Source organism: Grammomys surdaster, unplaced genomic scaffold (genome assembly GCF_004785775.1).
Source record: "Grammomys surdaster isolate TR1022 unplaced genomic scaffold, NIH_TR_1.0 126035, whole genome shotgun sequence".
Taxonomy (NCBI): domain Eukaryota; kingdom Metazoa; phylum Chordata; class Mammalia; order Rodentia; family Muridae; genus Grammomys; species Grammomys surdaster.
In genome coordinates, this window is record NW_021620848.1 from 5,731,180 (window position 1) to 5,752,641 (window position 21,462).

The 21,462-nt window shown below is 50.4% G+C and overlaps 1 protein-coding gene across 4 annotated transcripts in view; it reads left to right on the forward strand.

Moving 5' to 3' along the window:
* The first annotated feature begins 336 nt into the window (after nt 1-336).
* Nucleotides 337-21,462, forward strand: part of Lhx6 (LIM homeobox 6) — a 23,736-nt gene continuing 2,610 nt past the window's right edge. Inside the window, exons 1-9 of one of the 4 annotated variants that reach the window (XM_028754710.1) lie at nt 337-614; nt 1,782-1,853; nt 2,233-2,415; nt 2,771-2,892; nt 11,255-11,475; nt 13,959-14,059; nt 14,240-14,335; nt 14,518-14,692; nt 18,339-18,442. In XM_028754710.1, the coding sequence (XP_028610543.1) occupies nt 531-614; nt 1,782-1,853; nt 2,233-2,415; nt 2,771-2,892; nt 11,255-11,475; nt 13,959-14,059; nt 14,240-14,335; nt 14,518-14,692; nt 18,339-18,442 (1,158 nt within the window). In that variant the 5' untranslated portion in view covers nt 337-530. Of the gene's footprint in view, nt 615-918; nt 970-1,213; nt 1,467-1,781; nt 1,854-2,232; nt 2,416-2,770; nt 2,893-11,254; nt 11,476-13,958; nt 14,060-14,239; nt 14,336-14,517; nt 14,693-18,338; nt 18,443-21,462 lie in introns of those variants that run through there. The other 3 variants (XM_028754711.1, XM_028754712.1, XM_028754713.1) reach the window with 3 other exon arrangements.

Below are 21,462 nucleotides of genomic sequence, written 5' to 3' on the forward strand. Positions count from 1 at the left end.
GCTGTGAGGATGTGTGTCCGCCAATGTCTTTGTATGTTAGCTTGTTCCAAGAGTCTCCCTGTAGCGCCTAGTCTCAGTGTGTCTCTCTGTGTGTGTATGTCTCTGAGTCTCTGCCTCCTTTGGAGTGTCTCACTCTTCTTAGCGGGGAGGGGATTGGTCACGCATGACTCATCTTGAACGGAGCGGGGCTCCAGCGGCAGGGCGGTCGTCGCCGCAGCTGGAAGGGGAGGAGGACGACGAGGAGGGAGAGGAGGAGGAGGAAGAGGAGGAGGAGGCGGCAGCCGCAGAGGCAGCTGCAGGGACCTCTCCAAGTTTGTCGGGACCTTCCTCAGAGGCAGTGGTGCCGGCAGCCAGGGAAGCCAGATCTGCGCTCAGGCCGGGGGCAGGGGGCTGGAGCTGGGCCCGGGGCGGCGAGGCCGGAGCCTCGGTTCTCCAGCTCTCGCAGCAGCCTCTGCCCCCAGGACGCCCGAGGCCCCACTCCCCGCCGCTCTTCGTGCTGCGCGCCCACCGAGCCCTCCGCTACCGGGCCCATGTACTGGAAGCATGAGAGCGCCGCCCCGGCGCTGCCCGAAGGCTGCCGGTTGCCGGCGGAGGGCGGCCCCACCACCGACCAGGTGAGCAAGCAGGCGAGTGGGTGAGCGTCCCGGGAACCCCGGGGCCAGCGGGAGTTAGGATTCAACCCGGCCCGGCCCAGTGGCGGGCGGCAGCAGGGAGGAGGGGTGCTGAGTGAGCCCGGGAGAGTGTGTCTGCAAGTGTGTGAGCGCACGAGCGGGCAGGCGGGGGTGGGGGTCGGGGAAAGCGGGAACACATTATGCAAATGTTGGAGGAATTTCTCAAAAAGCGATTTAGCAAAGACATAGGCGAATCAAGAGGAGGCGAGGCCAGTATTGTCCGTCTGAATAGGCGCTGATAGCGCCGATGCGCCAGAGGTTGTGCCGGCTCAACGCTGAGGATCTCGATGAGGGGCCGGTCCCGGGCGCTCCAAGAGTCTGGAGCGTTCTCTTTCCTCCTCCAAGAGGCCTCTCTTTTCTCTTTTTGGCCTCATTTCACTCACCGATCTCGCCCTCTTTGGCTTGGGGCTTCCCTTGGACTGGCCCTCCAAAGGCGTTTGAATCGGTGTCAATATCCCCGCTTCAATTTCCCGGCGCGCGTCGAGCGGGCGGGCGGGCGGATGCTCCCAGTGCTCTGGGTTTTATTTTCTCTACCACCACCACCACTACCACCACCACCACCCCCATCTCCTTTTTATTTTCTTTCTTTCTCTCTTTTCTCCTTTTTGCATTTTGTACCGAGAGTAGGAGAAGGGAGGGGGTGGAGGGAGAAAAAAATTCGATTTTTAATTACTACCATTAAAAAATCAAATTTGCAATTCTTTGGGCGGCCTGATGGATCTCACTGATTGACAGTTGGAATTGACACTCTGGCTACCTCTTATCTTGGGCATTCACGACAATTTCTAATTGCAGGTAGTTTGTATGTGTGCGCGTGTTTTTTTTCCCCCTCAGAGGCTTGGATTGCAAAGGAACTAAGCGATTACTTCAAGAGCCACGGGTTAAGTGCAGGGAGAGGGGGAGAGAGAGGGAAAAAAACCCAATCCAAATTCAAATTGCTTCATTAGAGAGACACCGCTTTTGTGGGGAAGGGCTTTAAATGCCCACTACAAAGTTAGGACTCATTGTTCAGCGCCGGTTTATATAACAGGCGAGGGGAGGCGCTGGGCTCTGACAGCTCCGAGCCAGTTCAGCAGCCGCAGTCGCCTGCATTCCCTCCCCCTCCCCCAGGTGATGGCCCAGCCAGGGTCCGGCTGCAAAGCGACCACCCGCTGTCTTGAAGGGACCGCGCCGCCTGCCATGGTGAGTCCTTTCGGCCATGCTTTCGGCCCAGAGTCCCCCCAACAGCACAGGCCAAGGCTTCTGGCTCAGCCTTCCGGCTACCAACCTCTACCCCTGCGCTGGAAAACTGCCGATAGGAGCCGCCTCTCGCTCAGCCTTCGTTCGTCTGGCCTGGAATGTGAGCTTTGGCTACTTCCTGCACCCAGGATGCGTTGTGTTAAAAGTTGAGGGCCGTCCCTTCTTCCCCAATAGGTCCTTTCATTCTTATACTCCAGCCTAGGGCGCGACATCCCTGGCACATTTCGTTGTCAGTCGGTGCGCAAGGGAACCAGATTTGTCTTTACGGCAGCAACTCTGAGTACTCGGCTAAGCGCTTCGCTGTTCCTCTCTCCCGTTTCAGGCTCAGTCAGACGCCGAGGCTTTGGCTGGCGCTCTGGACAAGGACGAAGGTAGAGCCTCCCCATGTACGCCCAGCACACCGTCTGTCTGCTCGCCGCCCTCTGCCGCCTCTTCCGTGCCGTCTGCCGGCAAGAATATCTGCTCTAGTTGTGGTCTCGAGATCCTGGACCGGTATCTGCTCAAGGTGAGTCAGGGGAGGTGTTGCCTGCATGTCCACGGGTGTGGGTTGCAGCTCCTCCAAGGGCTGTAGGGAAGCAATGACCTTGCCAGGTCCATTTTAGTCGGCCTCCCACTTCAACCGCTGACCGATCGTGCAGCTTTGGGCAAATGTGGGAGGTCTCCTTTTGCCCCGGTTCCAACAAGAGAATGGAAGTCTGTGTCTCAATTTCCTTGAGCCTCTGTATTATAGAGGAAAAGTGGGGAAGTCATACGCCCTTCTGAGCTTCAGCGTCTCTCTCTGCAAATGAGGCTGGGGAGGCTGGGGGCGGGCGTGAAAGAGGCCCGCGCCGAGCCGACCCCCACCTCCGCCCCCTCCCCAGGTCAACAACCTCATCTGGCACGTGCGGTGCCTCGAGTGCTCCGTGTGTCGCACATCGCTGAGGCAGCAGAACAGCTGCTACATCAAGAACAAGGAGATCTACTGCAAGATGGACTATTTCAGGTAGGCTGCCGCCGTCGGGCCAGCAAACGCTGGAGCATGGAGGCCTTGCACGCGCGTGCCTGCCTAGGCCACCTGTGTGGCCTGTGGGCTCCAGCTCCTGAGCCCTGCCGTTCCGAGTGCGGCTCAGCACACTGGCCCGGCCCTCCTACTCAGCACGTTTTACACAGAAGAGAGCGCCAGTGGTAGCCTGAATTCTGGCGGGCCATCTGCCTCGGGTTCCTGCGGTCTGACAGGCCCTGGCCACAGGTCTGGTTCCGTCTCTGGTCTTTTCGAGCCCCAGGCACCAGTTGTGATCTGTTGAGCTTTGATGTCTGAGGCTCTGGCCCGGATCATTCGGATCGGATCCTAGTAGCCATCCAGTTGCATCTCTAGTGAGCTCAGCTATGGTTCCGACTTGAACTCCAGTTGTGCCGCAGCCTGTCCTGGGAGAGATCCTAAACTAGGTTCAGGAGTCTCCAAGCTTTGCTCTGCTTTCAATTTTGGGCTCAGATCTGCTCCAGCCCCAAACGCCAATGCCACATCTGACTCCTGCCCTAGCTCAGACCCTAGCGCTTAATCCCAAGCACCTACATCGATCTCTGCCTTCGCCTCAACTCGTGCCGTGGTCGCTGTTTAAATCTGGGGCCATGCCTTGGTCCCAGGCTCCCGTTCCTGACACTGGTGGGCCACCGTTTCTGCCCAGGCTTCAGCCCCGCCTAGGTCTGGGTTCTAACTTTGAGCTTTCAGGACCGGCTCTCCGGCTTTCCGAGAGTCGTGTTGCATTTCACTGGGCTACACTCTGCGCCGCGGTTCGTAATTCGTGTTCTCCGTAGCTCATAGGCTATCTATCTTACCTGGTTTCATGGTTCCGCCTGGCCCTAGCCGTTCAATGTCTTGCAGGAACCCAGCTTCTAGCCACGCACCAGGTGCCTGCTGACCAGGTCATGGGGTCTAGGTCAAGGAAGTGCCTAGGGGCATCCGTGAAGGATCTGCCAGATCTAGGCGGGAAGCAGAGTCTGCTGGAGAATGATGTAGAATTGGTTCTTCAGAGCTAGACACACACACACTTCTTGGAGAGAAGTCGTGACTCAGTCTTTCTCGGAGAAGACTTCAGCCCCAGAAAGCCTGTGAGTCAGGGAAAGTGTGTGTGGCGACCTTCACTCACCCTCTTTAAACCTCCAGGGCCCTAGAAAGAACTCCTGAACCTAGAAATAAGTTAGTAGAAGGTGTGACTGCAAAAAACAGGAGAAGGGTGGTTAGGAGGCAGGCTCTTCGTGTCATAGGGATAAGGTGCTCTGCCTTCGGGTCCTAGGACTCTGTTTTCAAAGAGCATGTATGTCTATACGGTCTGGATCTGCTGTGACAATGAAGTGTCATGGAGCAGGAGCAGGGCACATAGACAGTGGGTATGTTTCTTTATAGAAAAAAAGAATGTCTTTCTATTCATGCTGTAAGTGTTGAGAGTATAGGTCTTACATGTGAATGCTGAAAGTGTGTGTGTGTATGTGTGTGTGTGTGTGTGTGTGTGGTTTGCAAGTTGCACAAAACAGGGAAGGCAAGTTGGAGTGAAACAATGCTAATGTCATTTTCCCACCTCCACCTTCTTGTGAGGGGATGAGGGGTATGGTGTGAGGATGTATTTTTTGGCTGACAACTGCTGTATGTGAACACAGACAAATGGAGGTTATGCTTGCGTGATGTGTAAGCAGGAGTATGAGGTCTCCTCTGATGGTCATTGGTTTAGTTTAGGCAGGAAATGGATATTACAGGCATTTTCTAGACACCTTCTACTCTGGGCCTAGGTTCGATTAGGGATTGAGAGACACTGTTTGGGGGGCCCTTTTGGATGTGGCAGCTGTCAAGGAGCTCAAGACAGTGTCCTTCCTCCAAAGGATAAAGCTGGCCAGGTCCACACCTTGGCTTTTCTAATGACAAAAGCCCAGGCAGCCTTATCCAGCATCCGAATTCCTTTCCATTTGTCTCCAGGATGGTCGAGACTCCTTGAACGTTATGCTTTATAAGACCTTGAAGAACTAGTCAAAACTAGGCTCTTGATTCCATCACCCATAGCCTCCACTAACTCCTCAGTCCACTGCACTGGTGTGGACTAATTATCACCTTGGGCAAGTCACAGCATCTTTGTCCTGGATATTTCTTTCCCAAGATGGTCTCTCTGAAATGCCAAGGAGGCCACCAAGAGTGAGCAGTCTCCACAAAGGCTCATAAGTGGCAGTGAATGTGAATGCTTCGGTTATCACTATTACAGTCATTGACAGGGTGGGCACCAGGCATGAACCTGTGATGGCATTTCCACAGGCAGCCTGGAAAGCTGAACCCATCTGTCCATCTCCTTTTCCAATGACAGGAGATCTCAAAAAACAAACCAGGTGCTAAGTTAAGAAAGAAAGACAAGTGACTAAAAGCTCACTTTGTCCAAAACGAAAGTAGAATTTTGAATTTTGTGGATTTTTCTGATCCTTTCTCTCCCTGCCAGGTCTCTAGGTGGGCATAAGTCATCTCTAGCCGGCTCACCGGTAACAAAAATAATAAAACCAAAGAAAGGGAAAGAGAAAGCCTTCAGAGAGAGCATCAGGCGAGGACTATTGTCTGTCTGCCTGAGCAACAACACAGACTCTTCCCAGAGAGGGCTGAGTAAGGCTGTGTGGGAGGCAGAGCTCCCGCTGAAGAACTGTGGCTTAGGGAAGGCCAGCTATGCTGCTCCAGGCCTCTGTTTCCTGAAACAGAGGTCAGGGGTCGGATGGGGTGTGGTCTGAAGTATTCTGCCAAAGGGAGGCAAGAACTTCCAACGGGCTTGAGATTGGTGAGGAAGAGAGTGGTCAAGGCTCTGAGGAAGGGACTCTGGGCTCCTAAGAGCTTCTAACCTCTGACCTTGTCCCCACAGAAGGGCTTTGTCTCAGATCCTATCTCCCCCTACCCCTTCCCTAACTTTATCTTGTAGATTTTTTTTTTCTAGTCTCCACTGCTAGAGGGCTGGTGGTTCAGCAATTAGAGGTTAGGAAGACACTCCACATTCAACAGGGAGGGAAAGTTTCAAGCATGGGAGCAACTGAGGAGTCTGGTGCTGCTCCTGACTGATTTGCACTTATGGGGGAGGCACTTGGTCCCCCCATTATGTACCCTTGGCCAGGTTTCTGGACATTTGGCCTCTGTTTTTCCAATTCATTTTCCAAACAGGGATCTCACCAGCCACTGTGAGTTCAACTTGATTCTCTATCTACCTCTACTCTTGGCAAGTCATGGCAGAAACATTAAATCACCAACAGGGAAGTAGAATTCATTTTAATCTCTTTACATGTTCGATGAGGCCATTCCCCCCCCCACACACACACACACACTCACTCAAGAACTGAAGAATATTTTGGTGTGTGTGTGTGTGACATTCTGTTTTTAGAACATTCATTTCTCCATTGCCATCAGCAACCCCAGGGCAGTTCTTATAGCCCCTTCATCTACCTACCTGTAGCTGTTGCCCTGTGGCCTCCTGGTGCTGCCTATGGGCTCCCTGGGTCCCCTACAGCATTATGCCCATCATGTAGTAGAGCAGACCTGTGTGCTAGGAAAAAAAGCCCAGGGTCATTCAGAGAATGAGAACACAGAGTGAGGCTACCAAACCCTTTATCTGTTGTATCCTATATCTTATTTAATTGTGTGATCCACCCTGTATGATACTGTCAGCATCCCCATGTTAGAGGAGGGGAACCTGAAGCCCTGAGGAATAAGGTTACTCAGCTAATAAAAATGCTCAGATAGTCTCCATGGCCACCTGACTCCACAAGTCCTTCCTCTATGTGCCCATATGCTTTTCTAAAGCCAAACTGCGTCTGCCACTTTTTGTTGTTGTTGTTGATTTGCAGTTGTAAGGCATATAGAATGACAAAGACATCTCTCTGCTGTTCTTATCCAGTTTTGCTGATTCTCTTAAGGAGCACCCACTGTATGTTCTGATATGTGACTCTCCTTGCTCTTCAGCAGTCGATAACCAGAATTTTCCTAAGATCAAAGACCCTGGTCCCCACTCCTTTTCTCTTTGGCCATGGGAGTGGGGAACAAAGAGTTCTAGGGATGGGGGTGGGGGACTAGCTAAAGTTCCTGTTCCCTGCTTGGCTCACAACCACTGGGCAGAGGGTGTGGGGTGGGGGTGCAAGCCCTTCTGGCTTCTCTGGCCTTCCACCTTGAGACCAAGCTCTGTCTCTGGACTTCAGCCCCTTTCCTTACAGCTAGGGTCCCAGGGGAGGCTGGGAGCCTGGAAGCTACCCCCTAATCCCCTCTCGTGTGGAGAGGCCCAGCAGCAACCAGCTGTTGGGGGGGGGGGACAGATGTTGGGAAGGGATGGAGAGGTAGGCTGTGAAAGAAGGAGCCTCAGGCCAGGACCTCCGGGCAGGCTTAGGCTGCTGTTTAACCTCTTAATTGCTGGTTCTGCACTCCTTTTCTTTTTAAGGATTTTGTGTAGACTGGAAAAGGGGAGAGATTGGGAAGAGCTTCGATTCCAGTTTTCCTTGTTTGCCTCAAGAAATCTATAACTTGTCTGTCTTGAGTGTCTAAAATCCAAAAATAAATGAATTTCTAGTTCCTTTCGGTCTTAAACGTAGGAGACCCCACCCTGAACTTCGTTTCCCCATGTAGAAAGGAGCAATTTAGTAGGCGGCGGCGGCGGCAGGGCGGGGGTATTCCAAAGGTCTCATTTTTAGAGGCTCTTTCACTCAACAAACACTTAGGAGCATCTTCAGTGAGCCTGGTCAATGGTGCAGTTCTGCCTACAAAACCGGGTTTCCGGATTCCTGCTTTTCAGTGTGGGGAGAGGGCTTATTGGTATCCCTTTAACTGTCGCTAGGATTCGCAGTGTCTGTGGGCACCTTTCCATCCTCAAATCTCCTAGGCCCGTTGCGTCTTCGTTTCTGCCTGTGGTGTGCTGGGACCTTGGTGGGGCCGCCGCACTAAATTCAGATTTCACAGCATGAGTGAGGGGGCCAATAGAATCGTCCCCCAATCCCTTTGGCAATTCCTACACATCTCCCATACATCCCTTTTTTGAAGTTTCGTTGTGTATTCCCGTGGTGCTGTTTTTCCGCTGCTTCCGGGATGGAGCGGCTGGAGTTTCGCAGCCTGTCTGAACAGGAGTTTGTCGGCTTGTCAGACCTGGATGGTAGCTTCCTTTTGCTTTTTCTCTGCGACCTGTCCCCTGTCCCGAGGACACTATGTATCCCACAATACTACAAACGCGGGTAATGATACCTACCGCCACGCCACCTTTTCTCCAGGGATCTAGCTCGATGGTTTCATTGACTGGGCCAATTCGTGGCGCTTCAGCTTACTGCTGAAGGCAGGAATGGAGCCAGCGTAGAGGGTGAGAAAGTTGCTGGTGGTTGGGTTACTAGCAGCACTTGCTTAGGAGCTAGGGGATGGGGGAAACTGTGACCTACCTGTGTAGGCACCAAAGTCGGACTTGCAGGAAGGAAGACCAGGGATTCTCACGGAGACTGGGACCAGGAGTCCCATGGAGTCAAGTGTGGTGACCGAGTGTTCTGATGCAGAGGACCATAGCTGGAAGCCAAAGACTGTTGTTCTAAAAGTCAGCCCTTCCCTTCTCCTTGATCCCCCAGTTGAACCTTTTAGAATCTCTGCCAGGAGTTGGGCCAACACTGTCCCCCACTGGGGTGCCAGGTTCTCATCTCCATTCTAGCTCCCAAGGACGTCCTAGGTCCTTTAGCACCTCCGCTCCCACCACACACTCTGTGTTGTCTGGAATAAGTCATTTGTTGTTTTTGAATCTCTGACTCCAGGTGTGAAAAATGAGTTTCTGGGTCTGTGTCTTACCCATCTCAGCAAAGATGATGAGGTGCAAGGAGGGTATTAAGCTAGGAGACCTTAACAGGGAAGCCAAGGCTCTGGGAAGGGCTGCGTGCTCAGTTTCCACAAAGTACCAAACTATAAACAACAGAGAACCAGCCTCCCACGGGCAGCCAGAAAGTGACTCCATTGGGACTATGTGTGTGTGGTGGTAGTGGGGGGTGGCAAAATGGTTTCACCTCTATTTTCTGAAGGCCTGTCATGGAAAGAATCTATTTAGGTTGGGGGAAAGTGTTTGACTAGGCAAAGGGCTAAACCCCAGTGTGAGCAAACCTAGAGGCCTGGTGAGGATCCCTGGACCAGAGAAGAGAGAGCGACCTTGTGGAGTTTGTGTGAAAGCCTGAGCTGATTGATGTGCTGCATTCCAACACATGCACACACACACACACACACACACACATTCACACACATATATACACATTCACACACGTATACACACTCACACACATACATACACATTCATACACATATACACACTCACACACACATTCACACACATACACACTCATATACACATATACACGCACATTCACACACACATTCACAAACATATACACACATTCACACATGTATACACACTCACACACATACATACACATTCATACACATATACACACTCACACACACGTTCACACACACACATACACACATATACACGCACATTCACACACATATATACATACTCACACACATACACACATTCACACACATATACACACTCACACACATAATGTACTCACATACATACATACATACACACACACTATTCAATAGCCAATTACTTGAATTACGACACCATGAAATGACTGAAGTGAATTTTGCTGAGCTGTTTAACCACACACAGGTAGTGTGAATGTGGAATGTGTTTTCCAATGGAAAGGTGCTGGCCCTGGGGACAGAAACACAAATCTTTTCTGTATACTTACCCCATCTCTAAGCATGCCAGGGATGAAGGGGGCAAGTCAAAGATCCAGACATTTAAAGAGCAGCGTGAGATGGTGGAAAGACATGTCCAGGGAAGGAACAGCCTCCAGAGGCCTATACCAAGCCTAGAGTATAGGGTAGGAGACACTGGGGATTAGGAAAGCGATGGGTCTGAGAAGGATGTGGTCTGTTGGGTTTTGTAAACCCAAAGCACCTTGGACTAGACCCTGTAAATAGTGTGGTGCCACCAAAGACTATAAAGAGCTCAGGGGGACAAGATTCTGTGTGCATGGTGAAATTTTTGCTGCAAATTGCAGTGTGGGTGACACATTGACAAACCAATACTGTAAAGTAGGAGGCGAGGGCAGATGGGGCGGTGAGAGAAGCCTGATGGGAACCAGGCCTAGCAGGACAACAGTAGAGATGAGAAGGATGTGGTGCATCCCAGAGATTCACTTCGTTAGCTGGAGGCATTGCTGGATATGGGCGGAAGGTTCTGATATCCGAGCTGGAGGGCTGGGTGACTGGTGGCTCTGCTTCCTGAACAGTGTGTGCTACAGGAAACAGGGTTAGGGGTTAGGACAGTCACAGGTGAATCAGCCTCACAAGAGCAACCTTCCCCTAGTGCCGAGGGCCTGACCTGCACACAAGGTAGACTAGGCTCTGTTGCTTCCTGGAAGGACTCAGGACTTCTGTGGCTGCCTAAAAGCCCCTTGCAGAAAGGAGAGAAAGAAAGGGAAGAGACAGAGAAACTGACAGAATGGAAAAATAGGCATACGGAATAGGGGACATTTGATCTACGCTCCTCTTCCTCCCCCTCTTCTTCTTCTTCCTCCTCCTTCTCCCACTCCAGTAAGTATTAGGATGTCTTGGGTGCCAGAGAGTTTAGGACTGCTTGGGTCCTTGGTTGACTGATAGACACTAAACAAATAGTAGCAGTCATCACTGTTGTCTTCATAGCTCCAATCAAGGAAAACAGAAAGTCAGAGTGATTCAACGATCTGTCTGTGTGAGGTCACAAGGCTAAAGACTGTGTGTTTTCTAAGAAAAGCTGGGGCTGAGGCTTCATCTTTGGAGTCAGGCCTGCTGGGGTCCCTGTCCTTGATGCAGTGAATGTATGATGCGGTGAATATATGATGCAGTGAGACAGTCTAGGTCCCGGAGTCCCAGATTTCCTCCTCTACAAAACGAGAATTGAGATAAACTCTGTGAAGCATTAGAATCTTACAAGGCAGGTGATATTCAAAACTTTCCCTGCTAGGAGTACTGTTGTGTTTTCCTAACAAACACCCGTGGTGTATTCAAATGAACAATTATGTTCAAATATAGTGAACAAATATGCAAATATTAAGTGGTTGTTGTAGAATATTTGAAAAATTCAGCAAAGCAAAAAGGACATACAAATCTTGCTCCCAATCATCTTCTTGGTGAGACTTGGATGCTCAGGAGTTACGGATTCAAGTGTAAGGTAATTGTGGGGGCGTGGGTGCCAAGTGAACCCTGGGCAACGTGTGCCCTGAGCGATAGAGCAGGAGAAAGACGAAAGACGCCCGGTCTAAACATTATTTTCCTTATCCCCTTTGTCCCGCAGTCGATTTGGAACCAAGTGCGCCCGGTGCGGCAGACAAATCTATGCCAGTGACTGGGTGCGGCGCGCGCGCGGCAATGCCTACCACCTGGCCTGCTTCGCCTGCTTTTCCTGCAAGCGCCAGCTATCCACTGGTGAGGAATTCGGCCTGGTTGAGGAGAAGGTGCTTTGCCGCATTCACTACGACACCATGATCGAGAACCTCAAGAGGGCCGCCGAGAACGGTACCGAATCCCCCCACCCCCAACCCAGCACCTAGTCTTTTTCCCACGTTCCCTAGCACGTTCGTGGTCCGCAGTTTTACCCGATGAGCAGTCCGGAGAACACCTGGAGACAGCATGGGGTGGGGCTACGCGTGGAGCATGCGCTCTGGCTCCATCATTTGCATGGACCACTAAGTTACTACCCAACCCTGTAAGATCTCACAATGCTCGAGGCAGCCTACATGTTGATTGCCCTGACGGGTAACCCCCACCCCATTCGACCCACCAGCTGCTTGGACAGTTCAAGAGATAAGACGTAGTACACATTCTTCCCACTTCCTTATGGGCCACACAAAGCCAGAGGCTAAGGGTGGGTCTTGAATATAAAAATTTAAAAGGGATCAGTCCCTGAATATTGGACACGCGGCGGCTTTACCATACAATGCCAACAGACGAGGTTTTCTTTTTCTCATTGGGCTTCTTCCCGTCCTACATCTGCTCATGATATCTAAATGTTGGACTAGAATGTTCTTTGAGTCAACTTTTGAGTCTACTTTCCCAAGACATTTATTCTAGGGTCTTGGTGAAAGTCTTCAATGCGGCGCGCGCGCAGTGGAGGGAGGGGAAGCAGAGTGATGTATAAGAGGAGGTGAGGGAATCCTAAAGGGGAACGGAGCTGTGGACAGAGGCAGCAACCCTTCCCATGGTTCTGCTGTCAGGATCTACGGATACCGCTAACGGAATGTGTAAATGCTTACAACCCTTTTAAGGAGCTTTGTGCTGTATTCCCATTCATAGCTAGAAAAGCGATACAGATAATCTGCAGTATGCACCTTGCCGAAGCTTACATCTCGTAGGTCTGCTCGGGTCCCTGAAGCTCAATTTCTTACCTATCATAATATAGCACACTACACCATGCTGTATCCCCTCAGCTCCAGAAACCTCTTCAACAGCTTGGAGGCTCCTGGGATGTCTCTTAGTTTCATTTTTTCCATCTAAAAAACTAGGCACACTAGCCGTTATCCTGCCTGCTTTTTAATGAATATTAATATCGTACAGCTTCTCTGGTGGGGGGGAGTATGTACCACCCTACCTCAATTTCTTGGCATCAGTGGGAAGGCTAGTAAGGTACCAAAAGCGTGTTACTGGCCACGGCCTCACCAAGGTCATCATTTTCTCCTGCTAAGATCAGTAGCTAAGTGGGGAGCAACTGGACTTGGTGATGAAGTCGCCTGTATTGCTTGGCAAGAAAACAGAAGAGGAGGGCTCAGGAGTCAGAGCTCCTCTACACCATGGTTAATCAGTAAACCACAGCCTCCTTTCACTCCTGGACCACCCAAGGACCACCCTTAGCCGCGGTCTTGCCCAGGACAGCCTATGCAGGGAAACTTCAGGTCACGGACTATCATCGGCATTAGCTATTGCTTTTCTTTTAAATGAAAACAACACACACGGACACTCATTATAGAAAAATGAGGAGACGTGGTTAAAGAAAAAGTTGAAATCATTCCGCATGTCATTATCTCCCTGTTTATATTTCCATTTTTTCCCTTTATACATGTAGGTTTTTTTTTTCGTTCTACATAGTTTTCCCCCCTAATTAAAACATTACAGCAAATTGTAAGCAGTGGTTATCCCTAAGTGGTGGAGTCACTGGTGACTTTTCTCCCTCTTTGTGCTTGTCAGGATTTTGAACTTCTGGTAAGAGCAGTGTATTATTTTTGCATTCAGAAAATGGGAATGTAGTTGCTGGTTTACAATCATAGTGGCCAAAGTACTGTAAAACAGAAAGACAACACTTAAGATATATCCCAGTTAATATATTATACTTTGCAGAAAGTAAAGTGCAATTGTTTTAAATACTTCAAAAGCTGATGATGTGATTGACATTTCTTTAGTCCCTTTTTAGTCTCAGTACTCAGGAGGCAGAGGCAGGTGGATCTCTGTGAGTCCAGCCTTATCTACAGAGCGAGTTCCAGAACAGCCAGGGCTACACGGAGAAACACTGTCTCAAAAATAAATAAATAGATAGATAGATAGATAGATAGTGGGGTTATAGCTTCTGCAACCTGTGCTGTTGTTGTTGCTGCTGCTGCTTCTCCTCTTCCTCCTCCTCCCCTTCCTTTTTCTCTTTCCTCCTCCTCCTTCTCTTCCTCCTCCTCCTCCTCCTTCGCCGTTTTAAAAATCTCCACCTTGATTTCCCTCCAGCTCAGCTAAGACAGACGTTAGGGTCAGTTCAGTTCCAGTTCCGAGGCAGAGGACTTGGGGTTCCTAGTCAGGAGTTTTTTCTCTCTATGCCTTAGTTTCCTCTCTTTAAAAAAAAAAAAAATGGGTGATAGTATGGAAAGGAAGCTTTGGGCTCGGGGACTAGGGCCCTGGGATTCCCCGCTCCCAGCCACTCGCTCCTGACCCTTCCAGGGACAAGCTCCCCCCAACCCCGTCCTTTCCAGGCTGCCACTAGAAGAGATGGGGACGCGTGGTCAGCCGCTTCTGTCGCCCCCCAGGGAACGGTCTCACGTTGGAGGGGGCAGTGCCCTCGGAACAGGACAGTCAGCCCAAGCCAGCCAAGCGCGCGAGGACGTCCTTCACCGCAGAGCAATTGCAGGTAACCCGGGCGAGCCCCAAGTGTGTGGGCGGGGCCTCTGGTGGGCGTGGTTTGCGGGACTCCGCCCCTTGTGCTGGGACCCACGGGAGGCCACACCCGGGCTGAAGCTGCCTGGGGCGTGGCCTTGGACCCTGAGCCTCTGATTGGGCGGAGGTCTCAGGGTCCTTCTGTGCCCCACAGGTTATGCAGGCGCAGTTCGCACAGGACAACAACCCCGACGCACAGACGTTGCAGAAGCTAGCGGACATGACAGGCCTCAGTCGCAGGGTCATCCAGGTGGGGCTCCGGGGTCTCAGCCTTCAGGTCCGGAGCGGACCTCAGGAAAGCGCTGAAGCTCTAGTGGTGCGGATGGTCCCGGGTGCACCTGGCCGCCCCTCTCCAGTGTGGCCTGAGGTCCCCAGTCGGAACGGGTTGACCCTTTTCCTTGATTACTGAGAGTACAGAGGCTGTCGTTCCAGGTATGGTTTCAAAACTGCCGAGCGCGTCATAAAAAGCATACACCGCAGCACCCAGTGCCACCCTCTGGGGCACCCCCGTCCCGCCTCCCCTCCGCCCTGTCCGACGACATCCACTATTCTCCGTTCAGCAGCCCAGAGCGGGCGCGCATGGTCACCTTGCACGGCTACATCGAGAGTAAGTGATGCGGGTTCTGGGGTCGCCAGGCCAGCGGGGAAGGGGGCACTGAGTCCTGCTCTTGGGTTTTGTATGAGGGGCTGGGAGCTCAGGGAGGCAGCCTGGTGGATGAAGATGTGAAGCGGGTCAGTTTCCCTCCCTTCCCCAATGAGTCGGGGCCCTTGGTAGAGGGAACCAATAGTAAAATTTCAAGCAGCCAGTGAGTGTGTGCACTGGATGAGAGGTAGGGACCGAGGAGTCTGCGTTCTGATGGGCAAGACAGCTTAGGACTGTATGTATGTATGGTTTTCATTGGAGTGATTCCTACAGGAAAGATGCTGGGTGAGTGTGTCTGGAGATGCTGGGGCCTGAGGAGCACTGCCTCTGAGCAGCAAGCTGAGCTCTGAAGGATGGGGAAGATTTACTGAAGTACATAGACTGGGGGAACTGAAAAGTGGGCAAACCCTGGTTCAGAAGGCATCCTTGTATGGGTGCATTTGGGGAGTAGAGGCCAGGGTTGCATGACCACTTAGGGCTGTGAGACCTTTGGACAAGTCACAAAATCTCCTCGAACCTATCTGTTTCCTCATCTGTGAACTAGAGTGTTGATAATGCCTCTCAAAGGATGTTGGGAATTGATCGACATGGGCATCCAGACTCTGAGTACCTCCTGTGTTCTTAGCACTGAGATATACAAGAGTCAGTAAATGAGTCAGAACTGCACTGTTCCTGGGACTCACATTCCAATGGAGAGACAGATTCCCCTGTTTCAGTCTGTCTGTCTATCTGCCTTCCTCCTTCCTGAAACCCACATGGGCATGACAGCAAGCGCTGTGCTGCTGAGCTGCGGCCCCAGTAGAGACAGTGAACACTAGAGGGGTGGTGGGTGAGCCGTGCTGAAATGATCCTGAAGCTGGAACCTGGATGACATGAAGACTTGGCTGAGATTTCTGAGGGATGAGGAGTCAGTGAGCCAGCTACTGAGCAGGTGTTTAGTTCAAAATCTCTTTCCCTTTGGGATCGGTTCCTCAAAGCTGGGTATGACCAAGAGTGCAGGGGGGGCAATACACATCCACACTCTCTCTTTCAAACAATTATCTTGGGCTCCAATGAAAAGGGGATCCAATTGTTGCTTATTGAGCACCTGCTTTGTGCCAGAGGTGATGCCATTTGAGTCTCTAGACATTACATTACATAGAGGAAACTAAAAGGTTCATTGTAAGTTTCAGGGACTCCTAATGATTACATTCGAACTGGGTGGAATGGCAGGGATCAAATCCCACCCTTGCCACTTCGTAGCTTGGTGACGTTGGGTGAATTTCTTGGACCACCATCCCATTTCCTCTTCCATAAAAACAAGGACAATAAGAGTAGCCACCTCAGCGTAGTATCGTGATCATCACGGAGATAACTGGCCTAAAGGTCCCACTTAGTACATACAGGCAAAGGATGTGCTTTGGGATGTGCTGTGGGCTTAGTTGGCAGAGCAAGGTGCAGGATCCTGTTTGCTGCATCAGGCTGCCAGCTGGAACTGTCTTTCTATGCAGTTCCATTTCTGAACCTTCTGCTCATCAGGAGGGACGCTTTTCCCCTTTTGTTTCTAAACAATGACTTAATGTTCAGCCTGAATAGAACCTATTAAATACTTACTGAAAGTGCCAAAGACTGGGGACTCTCTGGTTACCAGGGGTCTTGGCAGCCAGCTAATACTTGGTATGTGGTTGGTAATGGGTCTAGGTGACTTCTGTTGCAAGTCAGAACTCTGTTTATGTATTCTGTTGGACAAAACTAGACCTCTCTTTGCTTCTAGGGCAGGTGCTGTGCTTTCCTTTCTTCTTCTCCCGGAGTCAGAACACACCTCTGTTGTGTGTCTTAGAGGACAAATGAGCAGTTTACTTTACAGTTAACTACAAGCATGGAGTTTTCGGTTTTCTGAAATATTAAAGCTGTAAACTGAGTATAGGGTTTAGAAACATACCCCAGGGGTGGGGCTGGAGGGGGGTTCCCTTCCACTTTTCAGTCAACTAAATGCAGTGCTTAGAATCTGATTTCAAATAATTAGAAAAAAAAAAAAACAACCCATCACCTTTGGAGCCAGACTTTAAAAAAATGTGCAGACAGTTATTTGAGTAATTTGAAGCTGTTCAGAGATTTCTTGAACACCCAGGGAGTTAAGAATCCTCAATTAAATACAATTGCCTTACCCTGCAGAAGAGAGAACAGTGTCTCAGAAAGGCACAATGACTTGTCCCAACTCATCACTTGCAAGTATCTTGTCTAGGCTCTTTCTGTGAGCAAGTAGGACAGTGTCTAGAGAAGAGACAGACAAATGAGTGCTTTGCTGGAGCAGTAAAGAGGCTGAGGTGCAAGGGATTTGGATCAGAACCAATGATGAGCTTTCCTCATGAGGCTTTTGTTGTTGTTGTTTTGTTTGTTTATTTATTTGTTCGAGACAAGGTCTTTCTGTGTAGCCCTGGCTGTCCTGTAACTTGCTCTATAGACCAGGCTGGACTCCAACTCAAAGATCCTTCTGCTTCTGCTGCCAGAGTGCTGGGATTAAAGGCATGTGTCACCACTGCCCAGCTTTCCTCAACAGTTTTGGATGTTGGAATAGGGTACAGAAGTTCATTCAACAAATATGTGTAGAGTACTTTGCAGGGGCTTGGAAAGATGGCTCAGTGATTAAAAGCACTGGCTGCTCTTTAAGAGGACAGGGGTTCAATACCCAAAACCCACATGGCAGCTCAAAACTGTCTATAGCTCCAGTTCTAGGGTATACAGTGTCCTCTTCTTCCCTCCATGGGCACAAGCCATGTAAGTGGTGCACAGACAAAAAAATGCAGACAAACATGAAGGCATACATGTATACATACATCCACACATACATGCAGGCATACATACAGAGATACATGCAGGGATACATGCAGGCATACATGCAGGGATATATGCAGAGATATATGCAGGCATACATGCAGGGGTACATGCAGGCATACAGGGATACATGCAGAGATACATGCAGGCATACATGCAGGCCAAGCACCCATATTTATAAAATAACATTTAAATTAAAAAAGAGTGCCTTGTATATTCCATGCCTCATCCTGAGTACTAGAAAACCAGAAAGATTTGGGGGAAAAAATCATACTGTCTTAGAGCCTGCATTCTAATTGATGAAGTGACAATATTAAATAAGCAATGAAATTATATGTAAGTCAGGTGATTAGGGCTAATCAAGAAAAGATGAAATACAGGAGGGCAGGGGCTGTTTGTTGGGTTGTAGTTATGAGCAGGGCAGTGACACATAAGAACTGGATATCCTAGGAAGCAGTTGGTAAACTGTCTTGGTGATGCTCTGGAAATCAGAACGTGAGGATGAGGGTTTGAATAGGTGGGTACGTCCTTGTTTGCAGCAGGGGGCTCGTACATATTCGTATAGGAGTGTCTGCTTATCAGTGAGCTGGGCCATAGCACCTGATAAAGCCCTTCACATGTGTAGCATTGCAGCCAGCTCAACTGAGACCTTTCCCAGGGCCATCCAGGCCAGGCAGCAAGCAGTGGAGATAGAATTCTGGGTTAGTGATCAGGTTTCAGCTCGCAGAGTGTGCAACAGGTGGGGATCCTGTGTGGAGCCTGGCGTATGGGCTCCAAGGCACCCTCTCGTCCACAGGTCAGGTACAGTGCGGGCAGGTGCACTGCCGACTGCCTTACACCGCGCCCCCTGTCCACCTCAAAGCCGATATGGATGGGCCGCTCTCCAACCGGGGTGAGAAGGTAAATGGAGCCTGGTGGGTCAGAGCTTTCCTGCTGGGAATGGGTTTCTGGCAGCATTCCCTACCACTGAGTGCCATGTTGTGGCAGATCACTCAGGCACCCAGTGTGGCCCCAAGGCAGTCATCAGAGCAGCTACTTGTATGTTTCGTGTGCCCAACCTCTCTGAAGTCCTCTTTGTAGCCCTGTCCTCCCTGTCTCTTGGCAGTGAGGCCTTCTTATTTACTTATGCTTTGAGGTTCTGGGGAGGGTTTCTATTTCACACTATTCTACTTCCTCATTTCATGTGTTTTTCATCATTTGTTACTGTCTGGAACTACTGGCAGCAACTGTCTAGGGCTAGTAGATCCCGGGATTAGCAGATCACATGTGACTGAGGGTCAAATGGCAGGGCCTTCTCTGTGGATGTGAGTCTGTGGTTGCTCCAAGTATCAATACTGAATATCTTGAAGGATGCATACATGGCACCCAGTCTGTGGCTTTGTTTTAATCGTGTCTACATGATAGTTGAAAGTAGCTGAGTCTGCTTTAGGTGTACCCAGGAGTGGGTATGAGCCTTATCACTTCAGTTCTGAGTTACCACAAAGCCATCACTCCCAAACAAGTCTTTATTTCAGATGTGGAGAAACAGAGATTGGGTGAGGGGACAGTGATGAGAAACGAAGCTCTAAGAATGCTAGGTGGGTATGGAGAATTTGGATTTTACCAGGCAGCAGGGGTGTGGTGGTCCCCAGTGAAGCTGAGTAGGGAGAACACATGAGAAGCCGGAAGTTCCAAGTTGCCATCGCTCTCAGCAGCTCTCCACTCCAGCAGATCTCAGTCTTGGTGCACTTCAGAATCTCAGAGGCATTTTGGGAAGACACAGATCCCCAAGCCAGGAATGAGGAGCAACAGAGGCCAGCCTAAGTAACACTGGCTCTTGTCATTCTGAAGGGCTACCCGGGGAAGAGAACACTCCTTCAGGGCAGGTTCTCTGCCATTGCTTTCTGAAACCTCCTGTGTGTAGAGCTTGCTAGGTAGTGGGCACCATGGGGCAAGGGCTGGAGGCTGGGGTTCCAAACAACCCAGTGGGACAGTACTATAATACTGCATGAGAATCTGGCTAGCAGGCACCAGGTAGACACTCTGAGCTGCTATTCCACAGTGAGATCTGCTAATTGCTGAGTTTGAGGTTGGCACTTTACACACACTCCCCAGCCAACTTTGGTGTGGATGTGACCTTTACATTGTAAAGATAGAGAAACAAATTCAGAGAGGTGGTGCTATTTGTCCTAGGAGTGCCAAGTATTGGGATCTGAAGTCTGCATGGTTTGGTCGTTGCTGTTTTTGTGTGGCACTTTGCTGTTTATACAGCACTCTCTCTGACCTCATCTTTCTTGGCCTCCCATAGGGGCCTTACAATGCTCTCCATTTCAAGCCCATAGAAATTGAGGCTCAGAGCAACAGCTCACCCAGGCCACAGCCAACATGGCAGAGCTGACCTGCATCCTAACACCATTGACTTGAAGCTGGAGGGTGTTTGTCTTTTGAGACCCAACACTGGTCTGGAGGAGGGAGAGTACATGACTTCTGCCTTCAAGGGCTGTGTGGTTTAGATCAGGTTTTAGGAAGTTACACTACAGGGTGATGGAGTAGGTAGAATCAGGAGGATTCAGAAAAGGGTGTGGCAAGCTCAAGGAGAGAGGCAGGAAAGAGAAGGATGTCCATGTCAAAAGAACAGCTGATACAAATGCATGGAGGAGAGAGCGCTTGAAGGAATCCTGATGTCCAGTGTGGCTGAAGCCCAGGGAGCTGAAGGGAGCTGCTGAGGCAATGTCACAAAAGCAAGTGAAGGGTTTGAGTCAGGGGAGCCTTGAAAGTGCACAGAGTTGGACTCAGAGGAAAGCCTTTTTTTCTCAGATGCTAAGCTGAGCTGTGGTTGTGTCTGTTTCAGCCTGAAAGATGTGCCAGGCTGGGTGATGGCAGCTTTGGCTCTGGGTTCTTGGCCTCTGGGTTTGTCTGTTGAGCCAGAAGCTCTCTCACTGAGCTATGTCCTCAGCTTTGTCGCCAGGAGCTCTGTGGTACAGTCTGTGCCCTTCCCTCATGACCTACTACCCTCTTCTATTGGTCTTGCTTGCCAGCTCCTAAGCACCTCTGCCAGTCACATCTGCGTGTGAGTGAGGTCATCTGTGTCATAAGTGTGGAGCAGGACAGACAGCAGAGGAAGGAATTAGCTTTCTCCCATGTCCTTCTGGGAAACCTGTGAGGAGACTTGGAGTCCCCATGGGGCTGGTACACTCATCTAGACTAGTGCTGGCCTGGGTAGCCCTGATCTTGCAGACATGGTAGAGCTTCCAGTCTCCATGGCAGCAGCATTTGGCCCCACAGACTTGTTATGTTTCCAGAACTACATTTCTTCGTGGTCATATACCTGGATCCCACAGCTTTAGCACTTAAGAGAGTCTTAGAAGTCAGGGTTAAGCTGGCCTCCATCAGGTGGGAAGAATGCAGCCCTCAGAAGAGAAGGGTCTGACCAAAGTAGTTTTTTAATAAGAGCTCAAGGCCAGGTGCCCTTCAGGCCCAAAGGGAAGCTATATCTAGGGTTGGGTGAGGAATGCAGTATGAACTGCTGGAGTCAGGCCACGGAGTCCCAGATCTGCTGCCTCCTCCCCCTAAGACCTTCAAGTACAATTAGCTTTTTGCAACTTCAGTTTCTGCCTCTGCTAAATGGGGCTATAATAGTTTCTGCCCTCCTATGATGCTGTTGAAATGAGAAACAATGTGTGTGAAGAGCCCAACACACATGTGCTGATGCACAGAAGGTACTCAGTAGCTTTGCTCATCAATATCTTCTCAGTGGTCCTCTGTATATGGAGGCTATGGATACCTGAACCTCCTCTCTCTCTCTCTCTCTCTCTCTCTCTCTCTCTCTCTCTCTCGCTCTCTCTCTCGCTCTCTCTCTCGCTCTCTCTCTCGCTCTCTCTCTCGCTCTCTCTCTTTCTCTACATATATATATATATATATATATATATATATATATATAT